At 38.7% G+C, this 21355-nt stretch overlaps 1 protein-coding gene across 2 annotated transcripts; it reads right to left on the bottom strand.

Annotated features, from left to right (window-relative positions):
- Positions 1-951: 951 nt before the first annotated feature.
- PAIP1 (poly(A) binding protein interacting protein 1) lies at positions 952-19395 on the bottom strand (the record flags this gene model as incomplete). 2 transcript variants are annotated; one of them, XM_079548436.1, is made up of 11 exons in its annotated part: positions 952-1045; positions 5199-5292; positions 5918-5972; positions 6100-6217; positions 7274-7380; positions 8748-8873; positions 10131-10242; positions 12049-12161; positions 14695-14883; positions 17900-18075; positions 19152-19395. In XM_079548436.1, 11 exons carry the CDS (start codon positions 19375-19377, stop codon positions 952-954), a joined length of 1410 nt encoding a protein of 469 aa, XP_079404562.1. The 2 variants fall into 2 exon arrangements, with proteins under 2 accessions (XP_079404562.1, XP_079404561.1); XM_079548435.1 differs by lacking the exon at positions 19152-19395 and having other exon boundaries at positions 17915-18010.
- Between the last annotated feature and the right edge of the window lie 1960 nt (positions 19396-21355).

The raw sequence follows: 21355 nt of genomic DNA, 5'->3' as shown, positions 1-21355 counted from the left end.
AATTAGAAGGATGGAGAAAATTACAAGTGTTGCCAGAAGGTTAGACATGTTAGATACATTCAAAAATATATCGAGCACTGCACATACTCTTGAGGAGCACTGGTTCAACCATAACTATATTCATGTAGTCTTGAAGAACACGGCAAATTTAAAGGATATTTAAAGGATAGTTTTTGCTCGTAAAAGTTAGAAATAAGCTTATCTGAACCACAGATCTTGAAAGCACCTGACTTATAAAATACAGCTTAGTTTTTCACAATATCCCCATATTTCATGTTAATGTGTCCAGACTTCACACAAAAGGGTAGAGGAAAGAGGGAAGAAACAAAGCAAAAAAAAAAAAAAAAAGTGTGTATATATATATATGATTATATATAGATATCCCCACAAAACAACCCACAAGACACAAAATCTTCACAAACTACTTCTCATGATTCCATGATTGAAATCTACAGAGATAATCTGTATTTGGATCATACTCTCCTTAGCAATAAAAAAAGCAACAAAACAAACAACAACAACAAAAAAAGGATAGCTTGCATGTGATAAAAAAGATGGGAGAGTTCTACTGCATATTAGAAGCAAGCAATTAAAAGATCAAATTGTTCTTTCCTTTCTCCCACAAGAGAAATTTAATGGGACAGTTCCGCTTTAGTTAAAATTTAATTTCCATTACGATATTTTTAAGTTGAATTTTTATTGCAGCCAAAACATTGTCCGTATACCTGTACATAAAATAAACTATGATATATACACAACATTTTAAGATACAGGGCATGTGATTACAATTTTTGGCAGATTCTGTTTAACAAAAGGGAAACTGTATCTTCAATTGTTGGAGAAACTTAACTTCCTTATTTTGGTACAAATGTTTCAATTTATGCATCCCCTTACACTCTAACCATACCTAAACTGCTTTAGCAAACATATTTAATATTTATGTGTAACTTCTCACTGTTTTCTCCCATGTTCAGATTCTAGACAGAATTTTTCATACGCTTCTTCAATTTCTGGATCCATCTCATCATCAATGTCATCAAAGTATCTATAAAAAAAACACAACACCAAAAGTAAACTTAAGTATACAGTTTCAGCAACAGTATGTTGGTGAAATATTCATATAGACGTCAAGAACAAAACAGACCTTTACAGTAGTTGTTAACTGTAACATTAATTAAAAGGGGATGAAGAGGAAAAAAAGCAATGGCATGGAGAGTAAAAACCTCTAAGCAGCACAGGTACAAATCATTACAGTGTTTGACACCATTTTAGATCATATCATGTTGCCTACTAGGTTAAAGAAGTATCTTGGATGACAGACAAGTGGATAATACAATGTAAAACAACTTCCTTCCAAAATTTCACAATGAATTTGTGCTAATCTTTTTGAAAAAAGGTTAATTAGCATCACCTTCAGTTAGTCAACGCCCTAGTTCAAACACTGCATCAACTATCATGTTTGCACATGAGCTGGAAGAAGTTATTATATGGACAACCTATACTCCAAATTGCTAATACACATAAGAAGGCACTCAATTCATCTCTTTTGTATTTGTATTATAGTACCTTTTATTAAATCATATCCTGCCCGTTTTTTTTTCTTCTTCAGGAAAGACCTGTTATACTTAGGTCAGAGAAAGACTGGATTCCGTTAATAGTAATAAGTATTGCAGAGAGTGAAGGCTACCACAGAGTTTTGAAACAGCACTGAAAACTGATGGGGTTCACTTAACAGCTTTCTACTCCCCACAGCTAGCAGAAAGACCATGGAACACAGTCTCCTGGAAGATACGTGAAGGTACATGTGAGCTGAGGAGGTGACCTGAGACAGCCAGCACAGCTTCACCAAGGGCAGATCATGCCTGATCAATGTGGTGGCCTTCTATAATCACAGCATCAGCTGACAAAGCAAGGGCAACTGACATTGCCTCCCTAGACTTCTGTAAGGCATTTGACATGGTACAAGATACCCTTATCTCTAAATTGGGAAGAGATGGATTTGAAGGGTAGGCTATCCAGTGGAAAATGAACTGATGGGACGGTCATAGTCAGAAGGCTGTGCTCAATGGCTCTCCAGGTGGAGGCCAGAAATGAGTGGTTTCCCTCAGGAATCTCCTTGGGAGTGGTGCTCTTCAGCATCTTGATCAGTTACACACACAGTGGGTTTCTGTGCGAGTCTGCAGATGAATCACAGAATCACAGAAACACCAAGGTTGGAAAAGACCTACGCGATCATGCAGTCCAACCATCCACCTATCACCAGTAGTACTCACTACACCATATCCCTCAACACAACATCCAAATGTTCCTTAAGGAATAGCTGTCATTCAAAAGGACCTTGACAAGCTTGAGAAGTAGAGTTCAATGCAGCCGAGTGCCAAGCGTTGCACTTGGGTCAGGGCAATCCCAGACATGTACAGCCTGGAAGAAGAACTAACTGATAGTAGCCCTGCAGAGACAGGCTTGGGGGTTCTAGAGGACAGAAAAAGGGATACAAGCCAGCACTGCACGCTTGCAGCTGGAAAGCCAGCTGTATCCTGAGCTGCATTGAGGAGCTTGAGTGAGCCCTCAGGTAATTTGCAGATAACACCAAGTTGTAAGGAAGTGTTAATGTGCCTGCACGTACAAAGACCTACAGAGGGATCTTGAAAGGCTGGACTGATGAGCTGAGGCCAACTGTGTGAGGTTCAACAAGATCAATTGCCAGGTCCTACTCTTTGGTCACAACAATACCATGCATGACAACAGGCTCAGAGCAGAGTGGCTGGAAGACTGCAGAGGAAAAGGTCCTGGGGGTATTAATCAGCAGACAGCAGAACACGAGCCGGCAGTGTGCCCAGGTGGCCAATGGCATCCTCTCTGCAATACTGATTATTATGAATGGAAATACAGTAGTCAGGAGTAAGGAGGTGATCATTTCTCCGTACTTGGCAATAGTGAGGCTACACCTTGAGTACTGCATTCAGTTTTGGGCTCCTAACTACAAGAAAGATATTAGGGCCTGGGAATGTGTCCAAAGAAAGAATTCTTCTGAGTGCTCAGGCAGTGGAACAGGCTTCCCAGGAAGTCTTCCCAACTTTCTGCTGTCCCTGGAGGTTTTCAAAAGCAGGGTAGCTGTTGCCACTGAGGGACATGTTTTAACAGGCATGATGGTGAGGGAATGATTATTGGACTAGATGATCTTAGTGGTCTTTTCCAACCTCAGTGGTTCTATGAAAAAGATTCTGTGAAAAGAGAGGTCAGCAGAGGGAGGTGATTATTCCCTTCCAGTCTGCCCTTGTGAGGCCCCACCCACAGTACTATGTTCAGGCCTGGGGCCCTCAGAACAAGAAGTATGTGGAGCTGTTGGAGCACATCCAGAGGAGGCCATAAAGATGATCAGATGGCTGGAGTACCTGTCCTATGAAAAAAGTTAAGGCAGGTGGACTTGTTCAGCTTGAAGGATAGGCAGCTTCAGGGAGACCATATTGCTCAAAAGGGAGCATAAAAACAGGAGGAAGACCAACTTTTTACAAGCTTTGATAGTGGCAGAACAAGAGGAGATGGTTTTAAACTAAAATGATAGAGATTTACATTAGACAGTACGAGAAAATTCTTTACTTGGAGGTTGGTTAGGCCCTGGAACAGGCTGCCAGAGAAGTTTTGAATGCTCCATCCCTGGAGGAGTTAACGGCCAGGTTGGTTGGGACCCTGGGCAGCTGGAGGTACTGGATGGCAACCCTGCCTAAGGCAGAGGAATTGGAACTAGTTTATCTTTAAGGTCCCTTCCGACCCAAGTCATTCTGTGTATGATAGAATGGGAATGTAATTCTTAAAAAGTCAGCAGCTAATGACTCTCAGTAAGTGTGCAATTGTTTGAAGTTATCATCTTCTGTGCATGAATTCCAACGAAGGCAATCACATATCCTCCTAGAATCATAGAATGGCCTGAGTTGAAAAGGAATCACAAAGATCATCTAGTTTCAACCCCCTGCTGGTTGGTTGGCGAAACCACCAGACCAGGCTGCCCAGAGCCACATCCAGCCTGGCCTCTTATCTGTACTGGGGCCAGAAATGTTAGGTTTCACACAAAATCATGGTAACTGTCAGGGAAATATATAAAAAAATAATTACTTGAGCACTGCCTTAAATAATCAGTCCTCTTTCTCTTGTAGTGCAGATGCACAGAGACCCCATTTACTGCATGAAAGCTGCAAGAAATGGCTGACAGAAGATCAATACTATACAATTGCATAAGCTTTTCTTAAGCTTTCAGCAAAGAATGTTCTGAAGCCAGTTCTCATAAAGGCTGAGACAGTCTTCCACATTCAGATACACTTTTTTTTTTAAAGTGCTATCTGTCTTCATTTTGCATTTAATTTGATCTTACAAGCACAATCAGTTCAAATAGATATTTTTACTTCAATATTAGCCTGTTGATTTCTGATGGCATCTCTAATTTATGTTCACCCATAATTTCTGCAAGTACCCTTAGCTAGCTTCCATCCAAGTCTTCTAATTTACTAAGAAAAATATTGATCTAGGCCAGAGCTCTTATCAAACATGAAGCCAGCACTGACAATACTTTCTAGATTCAAATTTCTTTCAACAATATGATTACAAAGCTCAACCTTTAGACCCTGTTCTCTAAACTCTATTTTAGACCCTGTTCTTTCTAGTGGCTTCCAATTAGGTTCTTATAAACCAATATCAGAAAATCAGACTATATTCTCATCTACTGCTTCCTCCTTTGCTATGAGGTTGCTTTTTGTGTTTTACAAAAATACTTAACAGCCATGTGACTGGGGAATACAATTTATGCTTAAGAGAAAAACCTAGCAACCTACCCTGTGAAAGGCTGACTGTTGTCATAATCTCTGGCTATGACATACACACAACTCAGTATATGCCAACTCAGGCTGCCTCACAATGCTTGAAGCTCAGGTGCTTCACTTTTTTTAATGCTGAAAAAAACACAAACTTTGCACCTGTTCAGAAATAACTGAAACTTCATTACAATATTCAGAAGGATAAATATTTGTTTTGAACTTGTGTGATTATAATCCAACATATACCATAACAAATATTTAACTTCTACTGTAGGTTTGAGCAATAGTTATTATTTAATTTTTGTCAAGATGGCATTCTTAAGTTTGCAGTAAGAACAACTAGTATCTAGAAAGTTATCTTTAAGGAAGTTATTCTAGAAGTATACATACAGATCTCCAGCTCCTGATAAATCTGTTCCATTCTCTTCATAATCTGGGAACCAATCCTCTCTTTCAAGCAGCTCTTGGTATTCTTCTTGGTAATCTGACATAGTAAAAAACCAGATGGAGATATATACAGTGAGATTAGTCCCCTAAATTAACAATTATCTACACAGTTTGAAAGTAGGTTATTTAATGAAACCATAAATGGAATGAAACAGTAGGAAAAAAAAAAATAGTACAGCGTTTTTTCAAGACATCAACCAAACTCCGAGAATAATATCCATCATCCCACAGAACTGTAAAGGTAGTCACAGATACCTTCATCTCAAATGACACCATACTATGCTGCATCCAGATGTTAGAAAACAAATGCTAGGCAGTAAGGGTCATATTTTAGTGAACTGATGATCTAGAAGATCTTTTCCAATCCAGCAATGATTCCATGATTCTAACAGTGTATAAAACTAAGTTTCCTGGTCTTGAAAAGAGACCAAGTGCTGAGGAATACTTTGAACTAAAATACATATCCTTAATTTCAAATATCTTCATTTTCTAAATCCTGAGTAAGGGATGTTTTGCACAATTCAAAGCCAGAAATTCATACATAATTTTGTCTTCTAAATTTCAAGAGTTTCAGATGTTTTACAAAGAACTTCACGTGTACTTAGGCAAGATTACAATTAATTACAACTTATTAAAGAAAGTATATGTTAAACAGGATGTACCTGGATCTGCTGCAGTGAAAGGAATGCCATCAGAAGTGTAAAATGTTGGCTCATTCTAAGGATAAAGTTATAGAGAAAATCACATACATTCAAAGAAGCAGTTGTTTCAAGTTTTTAGTGATACAGATGTCTATAAATCAAATTAAATTCATATAAATTAAGGAACTGAAGTACATTCTTACCATAAAATAGTTTGGGTCATTTTCAGGGGTAGCTTCTGTATGTGAAGAAGTTCCAAGAACTCTACCCCAGTTACTTGATCGCAGTTCTACTAGTTTCAGAAGCATATGTTTCACATCTCTGGTAATACCAAACAGGAACACCATAGAAGTTAGAATGTTCTCTTGCTAAGCAAGGAAATTGGCATCTGTTATCCTACGAATGCTAGATGGATACCTCACAGAATAAGCTCCGAAAATAACCAAAAATTTGTTCCAACCTACAGGTAACTTTGAGTCTTTCCCCCATTCCCCGCTCCGCCTCCCCTGGCAAATCTAAATGCTCTGTGTGTCAATTAAGAGATACTCACTCTCTCCACTTCCTCTGTGTTGATGTAGGGAGTCCATGTTATATAGAAACTGCTACAGTTTTTCTCAATATAACAAATCTGCAGCACAACTAGAGTAACACATCTTCTTGTAAAAGGTTAGTATAGTAGGGAGAACAGAGAGGAGTGTGGGTGAACGATATTCAAACATCCAGTTTATGCTTCTGAATTTAGCTCCCTACTTCAAACTGAAATTCTGTACTCAATGGGGCAAAATTAAGGTCTTCAATATATTGAGTATCACCTCTCCTTACTTCCCTAAAATAAAAGAAGTTGCTTTCTTCTTTGAAGAAATTTCACGGAGAAGAGTTCTTACTGAGAGAGGAAAGAAAGTATCTTCAGTTGTTTCCTCTACTTTCTGCAGCGTATAGTAATACCTTGCCAAAAAGGTATGTTCAAAAAAGAAAAAAAACCCCAATACAATTGTATTCCATTTTGCACCTTCAATTACAGTGATTTAAATACCATATTTAAGGCTTAAATTCTGGTTTAAAAGTATGAACAAGGAGATATCATCATCATTACATTGATACTTGCTTTTAAAGCCTAAAGCACTTAAGAGAGATTTCAAGGCAGAAATGTTGTTAACCACATCTATTCAGATAGAGAATAAAAACAAAAAAAATCCCAAGACTATCAGTTGAAAAATACTACATACTAGATAAAAAGTTACCCAAAATGACCTCAATTTTAGTGAACAAAAGTTTTTTAGTGAAGGCATGTTTTGGACATGTTCAGTACTCCTGAGGATTTTCAAGCTTTTCTGTTTAGTGAAGCAAACAGAACAAGGAACAAATTTATCTTTTCACCTGCTACAGTTTGCATCCAATACAACATTTTCAATTCTCTGAATCACTTCAGTCATATCATCCTTTCCTTTTTCTTTCCAAGCATCTTCTAAAACTGAGCCTGTCAACTAAAGACAAGGGATGAGTACAACTTTTTAAAAGGCAAATTACAGAAAACTTTAAGAAACTGTCAATATAATAGGTTCTGTAACATTCAGATAATAAAGTAGGATTTGATATATGATAGAACATTTTGCTGAAAAAAGTAAACAAAAAAACCCCCCCAAGAAAACGAAAGTGTTAGATCTTCTCAGTATTTTTAAAACAGAAAGCATGCCCCAAACCCTACAATTTATTGAAATTGATTACTGTTTTCTCCCACAACAAAAGTGGCAAAAGACCTCAAGGGATTGCTTACCCTTTTGCTTCAATTCTATTGCTCTTGTATACGGTCCTGCATTTTAATACTTTTGAATAGTATATAGCTTTCTTTTATTTGCTCAAGTTCATAATGGTATTAATGAAAAAAGTACACTCCACGTTACTGACAATGTAAGCCATAAAAGCCCATACAGATTTCCTCTCATTTTATGTAACTGACAATGTAAGGCATAAAAGCCCGTACACATTTCCTCTATTGCAGTTTTGTTTCCCTCATCACTCTCAAAGCTGAGATACATCTATTATCTCAGAAATAAAATGCTTTAAGCAAACATTTCCTTATCTATCAGGGATTTTAAAAGTAATATTCTTCCACTTATCCAAAACCACTCCATTTTCTCTTCCCAACCTTCAAGCACTTAAAAAAAGGAAGCAAAGACTTCCATAAAACATGCTGCATTCACTCTATGCATTACAGAAACTCAATCCACTGACTTCATGCAATGCTCATTTCTCTTTTGAGGCATTCAGCTCAAGCATTCACAGGGCATGGAAAAACATCACAGGAAGGATACCCAAAAACTACAGTTGCTCAACTCCACTGATGTTTATGCTGAATAGGAAACTAACCTTCTCCTTTCATCCAACCAATTCTGAACTTCTACTTACCCATGATTATAAATCTCTCTATATCACATCACTGGTCTGTAAAACAAACTGTGATATGATACTTCTGCTAGCCTAGATCTCAAATCTGTTACCAAGGAATACATTTGGCCTCTGGCATGAAGAAATAGGTTTTCTCTTGACTTTTCTTTCACTTTCCCTGTTTTTTTTTTTTCTCCTATCTTTTCTCCTCTCTCCACTCCAGCCCCCACTTGGATTCAGCAGCAGGAACCATAGATGACCAGATGTCATTCTCTTTGCCTCCCATTATATGTACTGATGTACTCTATTTTTTACTTACCCCAGATGAAGAAAAATCAAAGCATTCTAATATTTGTATTTCAACTACAGTATGATGCACACACAGTTACATAAAGAAACAGTGCCGATGAATTTTGTCCTCACTTGTGAAATTCCTTTTCTTTTTTTCATTTAAAACTACCCTCACCTTCAGCAGCTTCACAGCACATATCAAATTACTGTCCACAGGATTAGAGAAAAGCGCATTTAGTAATTCTCGAAGGCCTTCTTGAAGAATTTCTGCTCGTGTTACCTGTCCCTTTGTTCCCTTAATCTGCAAGACATTAATAACATACTTAAAAAACTTAAGCTTCAGAAATTAATTTAGTTATATTTTCTCTCCTAAATGCTGCGTGATTAACATAGTTAATTACTTGGTAATTAATTGCCGTTTAACTCTTCAGCTGGAAGAATTCACCAACTAGCGCAACTATTTTAGAACACAGGCTGAAAGATAGTCTTACAAATCTAACCTAAGCATAAGAATGCATTTCTAGCTTTCTCTTTTTTGTTACTAAATTGCTGAGAAAAACTGCAAGATGCCTGGCAAATAGTCTGTATCATCCCAAACTCTTGGAATCTCAGGTTCTTCCTACAGCTGTAATAACTTACTTCTGTAAGGCATTCTTCATGTATTTTAAAATTACAGAAAACTGTTTGAAATTAAGAGGGGTAACTCCACAAAACTGGACAGCTTCTTCTTCCCTCATACTTCCTGTAAAGATTCCTTTTTTACTTCCAGAAACCAAAAAGTGCATTTCAAAGCCCATTTATGTACAAAAATGGAAGAGTTGGAGAATTGCTTTCTTTTTTCATGACAGAAGAACATTTTTATCTCATTAGATTATATCTTTGAAATACTCCAGTAAAAAAAACCACAAAACTGTCAAGCATATTACAGAAGTTGGTGACTTTGCTGAACTCACAGGTATAAGAGTCAAGTAAGGTTATCTTGTACAAAAAAATAGAATGTATGCACTACAGATAGAAAAAACGGGTCTAAAGAAAAGACTAGGTGTTTCATGTATAAGCCAAGGATTCAAACCTTAAGAAGAAATCCCACTAAAGGTCTCAATTTCTAATTGCTTATTTTGAAATCTCCCACCCCTTCTTCAAGCATCTAGTAGCTCCAGCTAGTGGCCAAATCTGCTTTTGATAGATTTTAACATCTGAGGGTTTTGCAAGAGGAAGGAAAATATCAAAAATCATCACTCCAAATTTTCCAAAAAAAAGTGGGTATGCCCAGGCAAGTTTTAGGAAAGGTAGTCTATCGTTGGTTCTTTTAATGAACTCTTATGCTTTTTTTAAAAAAGGCATCTTTATACGCTTTTTTCTTTTAATGATCCTGTCCATTTTTGCTTGTTTCTTCGTCACATAAAATGTTCTAAATGTTTTGGCTTATTCACTTCTACATAAAGAAGCAACAAAAGCCAACACAAACCATACCTCAAATGATATCTTTCATTTCAGTATTTGCTTAGACACAACAAAAATTAATGAAGAACCATGTGAAAAATAACTTTCTTCCTACCTCTAGGTTAAGGTAAAGTTCACCTAAGAACAATACAAAGGCATGAAATTGTTTTTGAGTAGCTTCATCTCCTTTTGCAGCTTCATCTCTATTTTCAAACTCTGCTCGACACCTGAAAACATTAAACAAAATCATATAGCTGTTGTCTGTAAGCATCCCAACACATACAATATGCTACTGATCTAGTACAGTGATAAGAACTTATGAATTGTGTTAAAACTGTTCCATGTTGAATCTTGGAAAGCATGATCTGTGAAGGAAATGAGAGAACTTCACAAAGGCAAAGTGCTTTTTGTCCTCAGTAAATAAATATGATGACGTGACTGCGGTTTCAAACACTGAGATATTGAAGACAAAAATACACCTAGTACAATATGAATGCAAGTTTAACACAGGTATCTAAATGTTAACAGAAATACAGGAGGTACTGAAATGCTTCTTCCCATTTTAGGTGGTGCTCACATCGCCACGTATGTCTTTACACTTGATAAATTCTTTATGCCACAATTTTAAATGACAGCTACGCATAACTTAGTTATAACTGGCGGTGTAAGCTGAATACATTTAACAGCATTTATAACTAGAGGTAATATGGCAGTGACACCGTATTTTAGTCTTCAACCAGCGTGTCAAGGGTTGCGCTAGTTTACACAGCAGTTTGAAACCAGTTCAGAATGAAAAGAAAACAAGACAATCTCAAACGCATTCTCAATATCTACACACTGAGATTAAGAAATGGACTGGGAAATGTTTGAGAAATCCAAACAATTTTAGGAGTTAAGATATCACATCTTACGTACAAATTTGGACTGAGAAAATGTATTCATGTAGTTAGCCTTTTTATCCTCACTCCATCCCAATTTCATCCATAGTAGATGCAAAAGCATAAGCAACCTCAAATTTGCATTTTTAGGATGCTAATTTTATCGCTGGGTTGGTTTTAAAACCAATAATCACTATTACTAGGGATTTCTTGAATGAATGAAGGAAAGAATTCCAACTGTTCAATTAAAAGACAAGATAAAAATGATGATTTGTAGTGTCACTACAAAGGAGAAAAGCTTATTTCCTTTGCAACAAGGACAACAACAGAGTATTTTCAGCTTTTCCATAAGGTACTGTTTCCGATTTCAAAAATTCATTTTGATGATCTTTTAAGCTTACCATGCTTTTGCTTGTAAGTATCCACTTACTAAGTGAAACTTTTAAAGTAAGCCTTATGCTTAAAAAGCCAAAAGTCCTTAAAGAAAAAAGGATTATTTTTGAACACTCCTGAAGTAAAATGTATTAATCCTTCAAATGTCATATGCTAAGACTTTAAAGGAGACACAATCATTTAAAAGATGTTGCATCATGTGATCTACGAAGTCTAATCACTGAACTGTAATCCCCCACATTTCTGAAAATTGTGGATCATTCTGCATTTTATGCATCTATTTGGTGTGATAAAGTGATTTGGCTGATCAATGAACACAGCAAAAGCAACTTAGACGATCAGTGAAAAATCTTTACACAGCAAGTCCAGCCAGATAAGTAATTCAAGAAAAAAAAAAACAAGTCCCAGTAAGAGTCAAAGAACAAGAAAAAAGAAAAAAGGACAAAGAAAGTCAGTATACTATGTAAATTTTTAGGATACTTTTGAAGTTGACTAGCTTTCAAATTCACTCTATAATTTGGTACTGAGTTCAGAAGAGACTATAGAGCCTGAACTGAATCCTGTTTTTGTATTAAAACAATAAAATGTGCATATATTCAATATCCAGTATGCACCTCTGCCTTAATAGCTCTCAATTTAAAATCCTTCTGTTTTGAATACATACTTCTTTGGATGCTAATTTAACAGTTACATACAAAAGATGACGACACACAATCCAGCCACAGGAAGTAATAGATGTTAAAAGGACACACTGATGCTCACCTTTTAAGTAACAACTGTCGGAAGTTCCCACTTTGTGGACTAATGGTTAGACAGTGAGATAAATAGTTACATAACCTTGCTCCCATGTAGGAAAAGTTTGGGACAGATGTGGCCTTTCAAAATAAAAGTGAATAAACAATTATTTGTACAGGTAATGATTAGGTTGTGAGGAAATACCTTTAAAATAATTTTAGAAAAAGCTGTTTAACAACAGTTGATTGGACCACTGAGAAGTAGAAGATTAATTATTATTTGGCACATTAATTTTCAACACTCTGCTACGCGTATTTCAGAACACAAATATTCACTATAGGTGATTCTGCAGCTTTTTGCCTTGAGTATTCAACTCTACTTTTCCACTGTAACCTATCCCAAAGAGTGTCTAAAACTTACTTACAAACTGTTTATAAAAAAATGTAAAATAAATCCAAAGAGTGCATTAAGACTTCTTCAGGGACATGCACTTTTTCAAAGAGCAAGGACTTATTAAACAAAAATAATCCCACACAGATGCAGTTTCAGAGCTATCTGTTCCAGAATCTACATTTGGCAGTTGAGTATGCCTGGGGAAAGAGTACAACATGACAAAGAATGTTATATACGTAAATGAATTAGGAAGAACAGAGGGAAGTAGATGATTAATCTTTATAGATTGCGAGATACCTGACCTTCAAAAGAAGGGAGAACTGCACAGGATTTCTTTGTTTTTTTCCTCCTCCTTCATTTTAGCCTTTTCCTTAAATAGACCTACTATCTACAGATCTTCTCAACTGGATTTAATTTAGTATCACTGAAGCAGATACTTACAAACGCACTTTGGCAATGTAGTAAGAATTTTGTGATAAGCTGGACTAGTATCGAAACATACAATAAAAAAACACTGAGATGAATTTCACTTCCCGCATAAACTTCTGTTTCAGATTGTTACGCTCAGCAATTTTCAGCTGACGAAGCAACAGCCAACTACAATACCAGGCCTCTTAAACTAGGAGATGAGGTGACAAAATTAAAGGTTTGCATTAAATGTGAGTCAGTTTATTTAATGTATACAAATGTTTGCTATTTAGATGAATTCTGTTTTTCTTTTTTTTCTTTCAGTAAAATTATACTGAATACTTCTGTTGTTTATTCACTGTCCTCCAGGTACTCAAATAAAGGATGAGAAAAAGACACTGCCAAACACAGCACTCATTTGGCAGTTGTATAATAAGAAACTGTATGATAGTAAGAAACTCAAGACTGAGTCCTGTATGAGAACCAACCAGTCATGCAGCCTCTACGTAGTCCATAGTATTTCAGAAAAAAATTCTGCAAGTATCTGCACTTAGATGAGGAATATAAGAGTTGCTCATGTTCTTCAAGTGTTTGAAAGCAATCAACTCAGCAAGGTGGGAGACATCCAGTGTAATTAATAGCAAGCCCAAGTGTGACTGCATTCTCTGTAGCAAGCCCAAATGACAAGAACAACAGTTCATTTGATTGGATTCAACTGATTCAACTGTTCTCTCCAATGGCTTCCCCAATTAGTGCAGAGTTCAGTTTAAGGTCTGTGTCCTCATTTCCATGGCCATTATGGGACTGGACCTAGTTAATAGATCAACAGTGAAACCAAAGCCTGTGAGTAAAAGTATATTTCCTGAAGGGTGATATATACAGAGGTGACTAGTTAGTTAAAATTTCAAGGAATTAAAAGTATCTAAGCATTATGAACAATATTAACTGTCCCCCTCTACTCAGCTCTTGTGAGGCCTCATCTGCAGTACTGCATACAGGCTTGGGGCCCCCAGTACAGGAAAGACGTGGAGCTCTTGGAGCGAGTCCAGAGGAGGGCCACTAAGATGATCAGAGGGATGGAGCAGCTCTCCTGTGAGGAAAGGCTGAGGGAACTGGGCTTGTTTAACTTGGAGAAGGCTGCAGGGAGAACTCATTGTGCATTCCAGTACTTGAAGGGAGCGTATAAACAGAGGGGGAATGACTGTTGATATGGATTGACAGTGATATGAAAAGGGGGAATGCTTTTAAACTGGAGATGGGAGATCTAGGTTAGATATTAGAATGAAATTTTTCAGACAGTGATGACACACTGGAACAGGTTGCCCAAGGAGGTTGTGAATGCCTCATCCCTGGAGGCATTCAAGGCCAGGCTGGATGTGGCTCTGGCAGCCTGGTCTGGTGGTTGGCAACCCACATTAGCACATAACAGGGGGGCTGAAACTAGATGATCTTTGTGGTCCTTTTCGACCCAGACCATTCTACAATTCTATGAATATGTTCTGCAGGAAAGAATCAAAACACGTTACTCAGACATGGCTTAAGAGTTACTTTGATACCTGCTATGCAAATACAGCAAAGATGACTCCTTTAATTAAGTGCCGCAACTGCAATTTAGCATGTAACCTGGAAGATTAGGATACACCATAAAGGCAACTGACAAACTGTAAATTTATCAATGAGTCAAACATCCTACACTTGAGCTATCATTACAGCATATTCAGCAAAATCTTGCACTGCATGTTGCAGGCCAAAGAGAGACTGAAAACCATTAAAATGCTACAGATACAATTACATAACAAATTTATGTATATCTTGGACACTAAGTAACAAAAGGCATCCAATCCATGATATCAAGTAGAACACACAGGCTACCTGCTGATAGATGAGATCAACAAGCTCTTGCAAAGCTTCATCTGTAACGACCCAGCCATTCAGCGTTTCAGCAAACTGTTCTATTTCAGTTTCAAAACAACCTGGTTGCTCAGTGAGATGGTTTAGGAAGCCTTGTACATATTCTGCCAAAGTCAGATAGCCACCATATCCATCTTCAAAGGAAGAATCCTATAGCAATGAAAAAACATAATATTTAATATGAACCTAGAGTTGTTACACTTGCCAACTCCAGAAGCAACCATACAGCCCTTAGTTACCAGTAACTCCTGATGCTGGGCATGAGTGATAGCAATTCTTACTACCTGGTTCAACAAACATTTTTAGAGAGTATAAACCTCAGTACTTCAGAAAGCTTCAGTAGTGCTATGAGAAGAACTAAGTAACATGCTTTTACAGAGACTAGGGTCTCTCAGACAAGCATGCCAATAGACTAAAAAAGAGAAATAAGGAATAACACAAAACAAAGAACAACCAAATTACACGGTTTGCTATAATGGATGTAAGATCAACAAGCTAACGAGTAAGTATACCTTCTAAGCATAGAAATTACCTAATTGAGACTCAAAACCTTTCTTCCTGTGTATACATACTGTGCTGCAGATAAATGAACTGTAGAAGGAAAAGTAACTGGAAATTGGAAACAAAATATTTTGCACTTACAGAGAGTGCCACTGTGCTCCAAAATAAGCAAGAGAGGGAGAAAATGCAGAAATATAATAAATACAGTAAAGTATTCCTATGCATAAACTTAGGCCAGGAAAACTGATTTTCTAAAGCTAGTGAAGCTGCATTTTTTTTGGCAGCGGATCAAAGATAAATAGTTCTGTTTCATGTCTTCTTAAGTGGTATTGCATTAATTTGCAGTTACTGAGTTAAAAAGCAGACAGTAAACACACCTGCTCCCTAAAGAAAGAAGGAGCAAGCACAATAATACTTAACCAATGTTTATGCTCTCAGTGATGAAACAGAAGACTGCTAATTTTGTTCACTAAAAAATGAATGCAGCATTTTAATACAGTTACGGATGATTACAGTGCAAGTACATGAGAGGAATAGCATAGGAAGAATGTATTTTGTGATGTAACTCACTAGTAATAACATATACTTTAAAAACTGAACAGATTTAGTTCAGTAACTTCTAGATGTAAGTCACATTTCTTACTGGCAGACTTTAAGGTTTAACAGAGAATACAGCACCACATACTATATCAACTAAATGAAAATAAAGCAAATTCCTCTTGGTTATTTTTAAATAGCAGGCAAACAGAAGGCTGTACACTTATTTACACATTCATTACAAATTTATGCTTCAAAGCCCTGAAAGTCAAATAGAAGCTTTCCATTAATTTCAGTGATTTCTCAGTCTAATTCCTTCCCTTTATGTTATTATTCACAATGAAAAAGGATGCGCAACTAATCCAAAAATCAGCAGTTTGCCTCTCTTCTGTTAGGAGTCAGTTCATAAACTTAAAGAACTAACAATGCACAGGCTAGGCAGACGGCAAATAACCCTCTGATTTACATAACTTTAAAAATCAGGAAGTCTATAGGGAAGATCCATTAGCCAAACCTGCTCTCAGGCTGTTTCAACTAGTAGGCCAAATGCCATTTTCCCATACCTAAGATGTATTCACAACATTTCCATTCAGACAATTACAATTTATCATTGTTTTGATTTCTCTTCAGACTTTTTAGGAATAAGCCTTTTCTCCTTCAGATTATATACATATATCAAGCTTACAACAAAGTTAGTGAAAAATTAAGTATAAGAAATGTTGCATGTACAAGGTCGCATATTTGAGTTGTTTGTATGAGGTGAAGGGGCACAGAAGCATCACCTAACTGGAGACAAACAGAATGACTGAATTTTATATAGACACACATAGCTATTACCATAATTCACTAAAACACAAGAAATCAACAGATTATTCTTAAGTTAACGTATAATAGCAAAAGCACTGTGTACTTTATAAGAGGAATGTGAATTTTCAGGTCTAGAAACTCCTGGGAACATTACAAAGGCGATTTGTCATTTGAATTGTATTAATTCTAGTTCAAAGAAATCAAAGTTTCTCAAAACTCTGTGTTGATTTCAATTTTAAAACTTGAGTGTAAAACCTGCGCAGAAACAAGGTGCTCTAAACTTACATGTTATTGCAGATTAACTCAGTTTATGAAGTTAATTCAGTACTAAAGATCACTATTCCATGCACACTATACACTGATTAGGATTCCTGCAACATATCAAACATATTCAAATAAACAGTCTAGGTTCTGCTACGATTTTGAAGTTATTTTTATTAAAAGCTGGATCACTTATAATATATTCCCACAACACAGCAATGAGGAGCTCCCACATGCCTACATGCTTTTGCAGAATAGCTAAAAAGCAACACTGCCGGCCCCAGGAGTTTGCAATTATACACATGCAAATGCATGACAATCTAAATGGCATTTATTTTTGGGTCCTGAAACTGAAATGTAGTATTCACAGAAAACATGCAATGTACTGGGGCAATGTAATACTCTTTCCCTTGTCTCAGCCATTAAGTGAAGAGCGCTGTGTTGGCTTTTTGCTTACAGTTGTATATTGGCCATAAGCTTGTACTATCCAGGAGAGCTACTTTATTCAGTAAGCTGGCAAACCAGGTAATATCAAGCAACATGATTTTGCTCATAAGAAAAAAAAGAATTGAAAACACCTAACTCCATGCTTAGTATCCAACGTAAGTTTTTTTTTTCCTATTAGTTACTCAAAATCTAGTCTCAGTGTAGTTGCTTATTATCACGTCACTGTTTTCGTATATTTTTAAAGTTTAAATTAAGCCTTCATCTCTGCTTCAAACACTTGAGAAATCTGCATAAAAGCACAAGCAAGCTTTTACTTAAAAAACACTTGTAGACATAAATGCAACGCAGACTCCACAAAGATAGCTTATTCAGATGTTTCTGGAGTCAATGTCTGGTGTTATCAACAAGGAATGTGGTTATCTACTGCAAACTTCAGAAAAACACCCCACACTAACTCATGTACACCACAATACCCACCATCACTATCACTACCTTGACTCCGGAGGTTATCATCTGAATTTCTGGAATTTTTTTAGGCAAATGTAGCCTTGAAGATATCAAGAAGGCATAGAAGTAAATTGCAATAAGCTAAGAACAGAAGATTAACACTTACTGCCAAGTTCTGATTGAAGTTTGGGTTGTATCCTGATGGATAAAACTCAGGTGCTTTAACTGACAACTTTGACATTGCCACAGGAGTCACAGCCACCTGAGGTTTTGCCATTTCTGGTCCAGCAGTAGGAACTGAAACTCGTGATCCAGATGGGATTCTTGTCTGTTGCAGGTGCTCTGGAAAGGTTTCATTAACAGCTTCTCTCAGACATTGCTCGATTGCTATGTGCTCCCACATAATATGCAACTTTTTCAACCTTGAATATACTTAGAGTACGTATTTGCAAGCATACTTAATCTTACTTAGATATTTTTATTGCTTTTTTGAAATATAGGTTAAGTTTTCAATTTTGGAAACTGATGCCTTTTCACATTACACTCTGATTTCACGTGACAGTGACAAAAAAAGAAAAGCAAATAAAAAGAGGGACGACCCCCTTCCTCACAAACACATTTTCTGAGTGCTAACGAGAAACCAGTAAATCTACTTCTGGTATGTCTGCTTTCCTAGTGGATTTTTCAAAGCTTCTAAATGCAAAAGAAAGATTTCAAAGATCAATAAACAGCAGACAACACTAATTTTTAACACATTCCTCAAAGCTATTATGTCCTTCTAATAAATAATTTGCAAAAACAAAACAAAACAAATGCATAAAAATCATATTTTTTAAAACCATATTTTTGCACATTTCCAGATGTGCAAATTAGAATAGCTCCCAGGTTTATTGAAAAGGAAATCTGATATCTGGACCTTAAAAGTTAACCAATCAACAATGCCTCGGGCTGCATTTGCCTTGGGTTTATGTTTTCTCAAACCTGTAGGCCGGAGTTGAGACTTCTTCGATGCAAGGATGAGACCATCTGCGGTCGGATTAATAGACGGATAACACGCACGCACAGATGTGCGCGCACAAAAGGGGGGCAGGGGGCGTCGTGCAGAGGCTACGATGCAGCATTACGCCTTTCCCCGGGTGCAGGCCCACAACCCAGAAACGCGACAAGGGCCGAGAGGTGCAGGGACAGGCCCCCTCCCGGCCCGGACTCGCCAGGAGCACGGGCCGCGGAAAGCAGGCCCTCAGCTCAGGCCGCGCCGTTCTGCTGGCCGAGCCGGGCCGAGCAGCGGGGCGGGGGAAGCCCCGGTCTCGGCGGGACGGGGAAGAGGGGCGAGCGCGGCCCGCCAGGGCTTGGCTCCCGGCTCCCGCGGCGCCGAGGTCGGGGGCGGGGGCCCGTCGCGCGGCGCGGCGGCCCGGTACCTGCGCTTCCAGTGCCCAGCGGCGCCGTCCTCGGAGGCCGCAGGGGCTCCTGCTGGGGGAGGAAGCCGCTCGTTTTGTTCTGCTGCTGATCGACCGCGCCGGGGCCGTGCGAACCACCGCCTCCGGGGCAGGCCCCGCCGCCGCTCTCCGACGCGCCGGCGAGAACGCTACCTCCGCGGCCCCGACCTCGACCGGCACCGGGAGCTCGGTCGAAATTCTCGGCCATACTCGGCCCGGGACGCTCAAGCGCTTCGAACGGGGCGGGGATGCGAGCCGGAGCGGCGCGGCGCCGGGTCCCGCCTAGCCGCGGCCCGAGCCCTCCACTTTCAGTTTCACCCCGCCCGCAGCGCCCTCTGCCGGCCGCCAGCAGGCCGCACGTCGCCATAGCGACCCCAGCGCCGCCGCGGCACCGCCCCGCAGCAAGCAGCAGCGCGCCGAGAATAGCGCCGCCTGGCGGCCGGCCGCCTCGCCCGGCACAGCGCTCTGGCGTGGGGCGGGCACCCGGCCAGCGCGAGGCTGACCGCCGCCGGCCGACAAGAGCGGGTTTACCGTCGTAGCGGCCCGCACGGGGCGCTCCAGCAGCGCTTCGGAAATCTCGATTCAGAAATTATCGATTTCTATGACAGCGCAGCGGGAGGCAGTACGATAGCAAACCGCACCTGCAGGCGCCTCATTTGAAGCGTCACACCACCACCTGCACAGATGGCTGTTTTCCTCGAAAATTGCGGCGTGAGGAAAAGCTGCAGGCTGAACTGGAAGGTAAAATTTAGCCAACAGTTAGGCCTCCAGTGTGACAATAAAACCGTGTTGGTGAATGGTGAATGTCTGTGTATAATTTCTACATCAGATGTGACAACAAACAAGTTTAGTTTTACAGCCTTCAATGCCAGCAAGAACTCACTCTACAAGACAGGCTATGTAATGCATTTTTTTTATATTATCTCACTAACTGCAAATGATTCAATTCACACACCCCTTTGCAACTTAATTCACCTATTTTTGTTCAGAGTCCTGCTGTGTTTGCTCTGTGATTTTTGCACTCGGAGAGAGCAGTTGCACTGGGCTGTCCAGCACATGCCACCGCTGGCAGCCCAGCAGTGTTTGTAGTTTGGTTCCCAGAACAGCCTGACCCTGACCTTCCCACCTGGTGTTTCCAAAGCCCAAACCAAAGGTTCACGTGCTGGTTCCAGCTCAGGTGATGATTCATAAAGATGGAAAATATGTGAGCCTGTATGAAAACCTGTAGGAAATCAAAATAGCACTGTCCCGTTTTCAAAATATAATTACTGTGACATCTCAGACAGTACGTCCCTGTTTATTGTTACACCTTACTATTTTGAATGTAGGTTATAGAGTATAAAGCACAGTTAAGATATGTTATTTCCCCAAGGTATGTACTGGACTGATTTTTGTCAAGACAAACTTGGCCAGATAATGAAGGTGACACATTTACAATTAATTGGGTACATGGAAAAACAGACCCTATGCAACTACTGCTGAAAGTGAAGTCTGACAAAGAAATCAATCTAAACTGAACAACTGAAACCAGAACAAGTATTGGAAGTTTTGATTTTTCAAAGCATTAGACTTCACTTTTGTAAATAACTGACAAAAGCAGACGTGAGCAGAATTGCCAAACCTTTCAAGAAAAAAAAAAAAAAAGCTACTAAAATAACTAAGTTTATTCAGTGCTTTTTTTTTGTTGTTTGTTTGTTTTGTTTTCTTTTTTGTTTTCTTTTTCTGTTTGTTTTTCAGTCCTAGTTTTAAGGTCTGTGTGTGACTTCTAGTCACAGTTGGAAATCTGGGAAGAGAGAAAAGCTTAGATCAATGTGAAAAGAGAAGTCAGACTCTCAATCTTTGGTTTCAGAATGCAGAGGCTTTAAGAAACATAATAGTACAGGCACCACCACTGTTCAATGCACCCATCTTTCAGTAAAGCAAATCTCATGAATTAAGATGTGTATCCATGAGGAATTAAGCTCCTTGGGTTATCATTACTATGCCGGACAACTTTTTACCTTTGGTCACAAACGTGAGTTCTTTTCACTTAACAGACATTCCCTTCACTTTACTATAAGGAGTGTTTGACAGCTACTTACACTGCAGAGCAAAATGTGATCTCAGATTCATCTTTCCTTTACAGACACAACCAAAATCTGCATCAGAGTGAGCGGGAATCCAAGTTTTCGTCCCAAAGCAGGAAT

Source organism: Tetrao urogallus (genome assembly GCF_951394365.1).
Source record: "Tetrao urogallus genome assembly, chromosome: Z".
NCBI classification, from domain to species: Eukaryota; Metazoa; Chordata; class Aves; order Galliformes; family Phasianidae; genus Tetrao; species Tetrao urogallus.
This window is presented reverse-complemented; position numbering and strand designations above follow the sequence as displayed.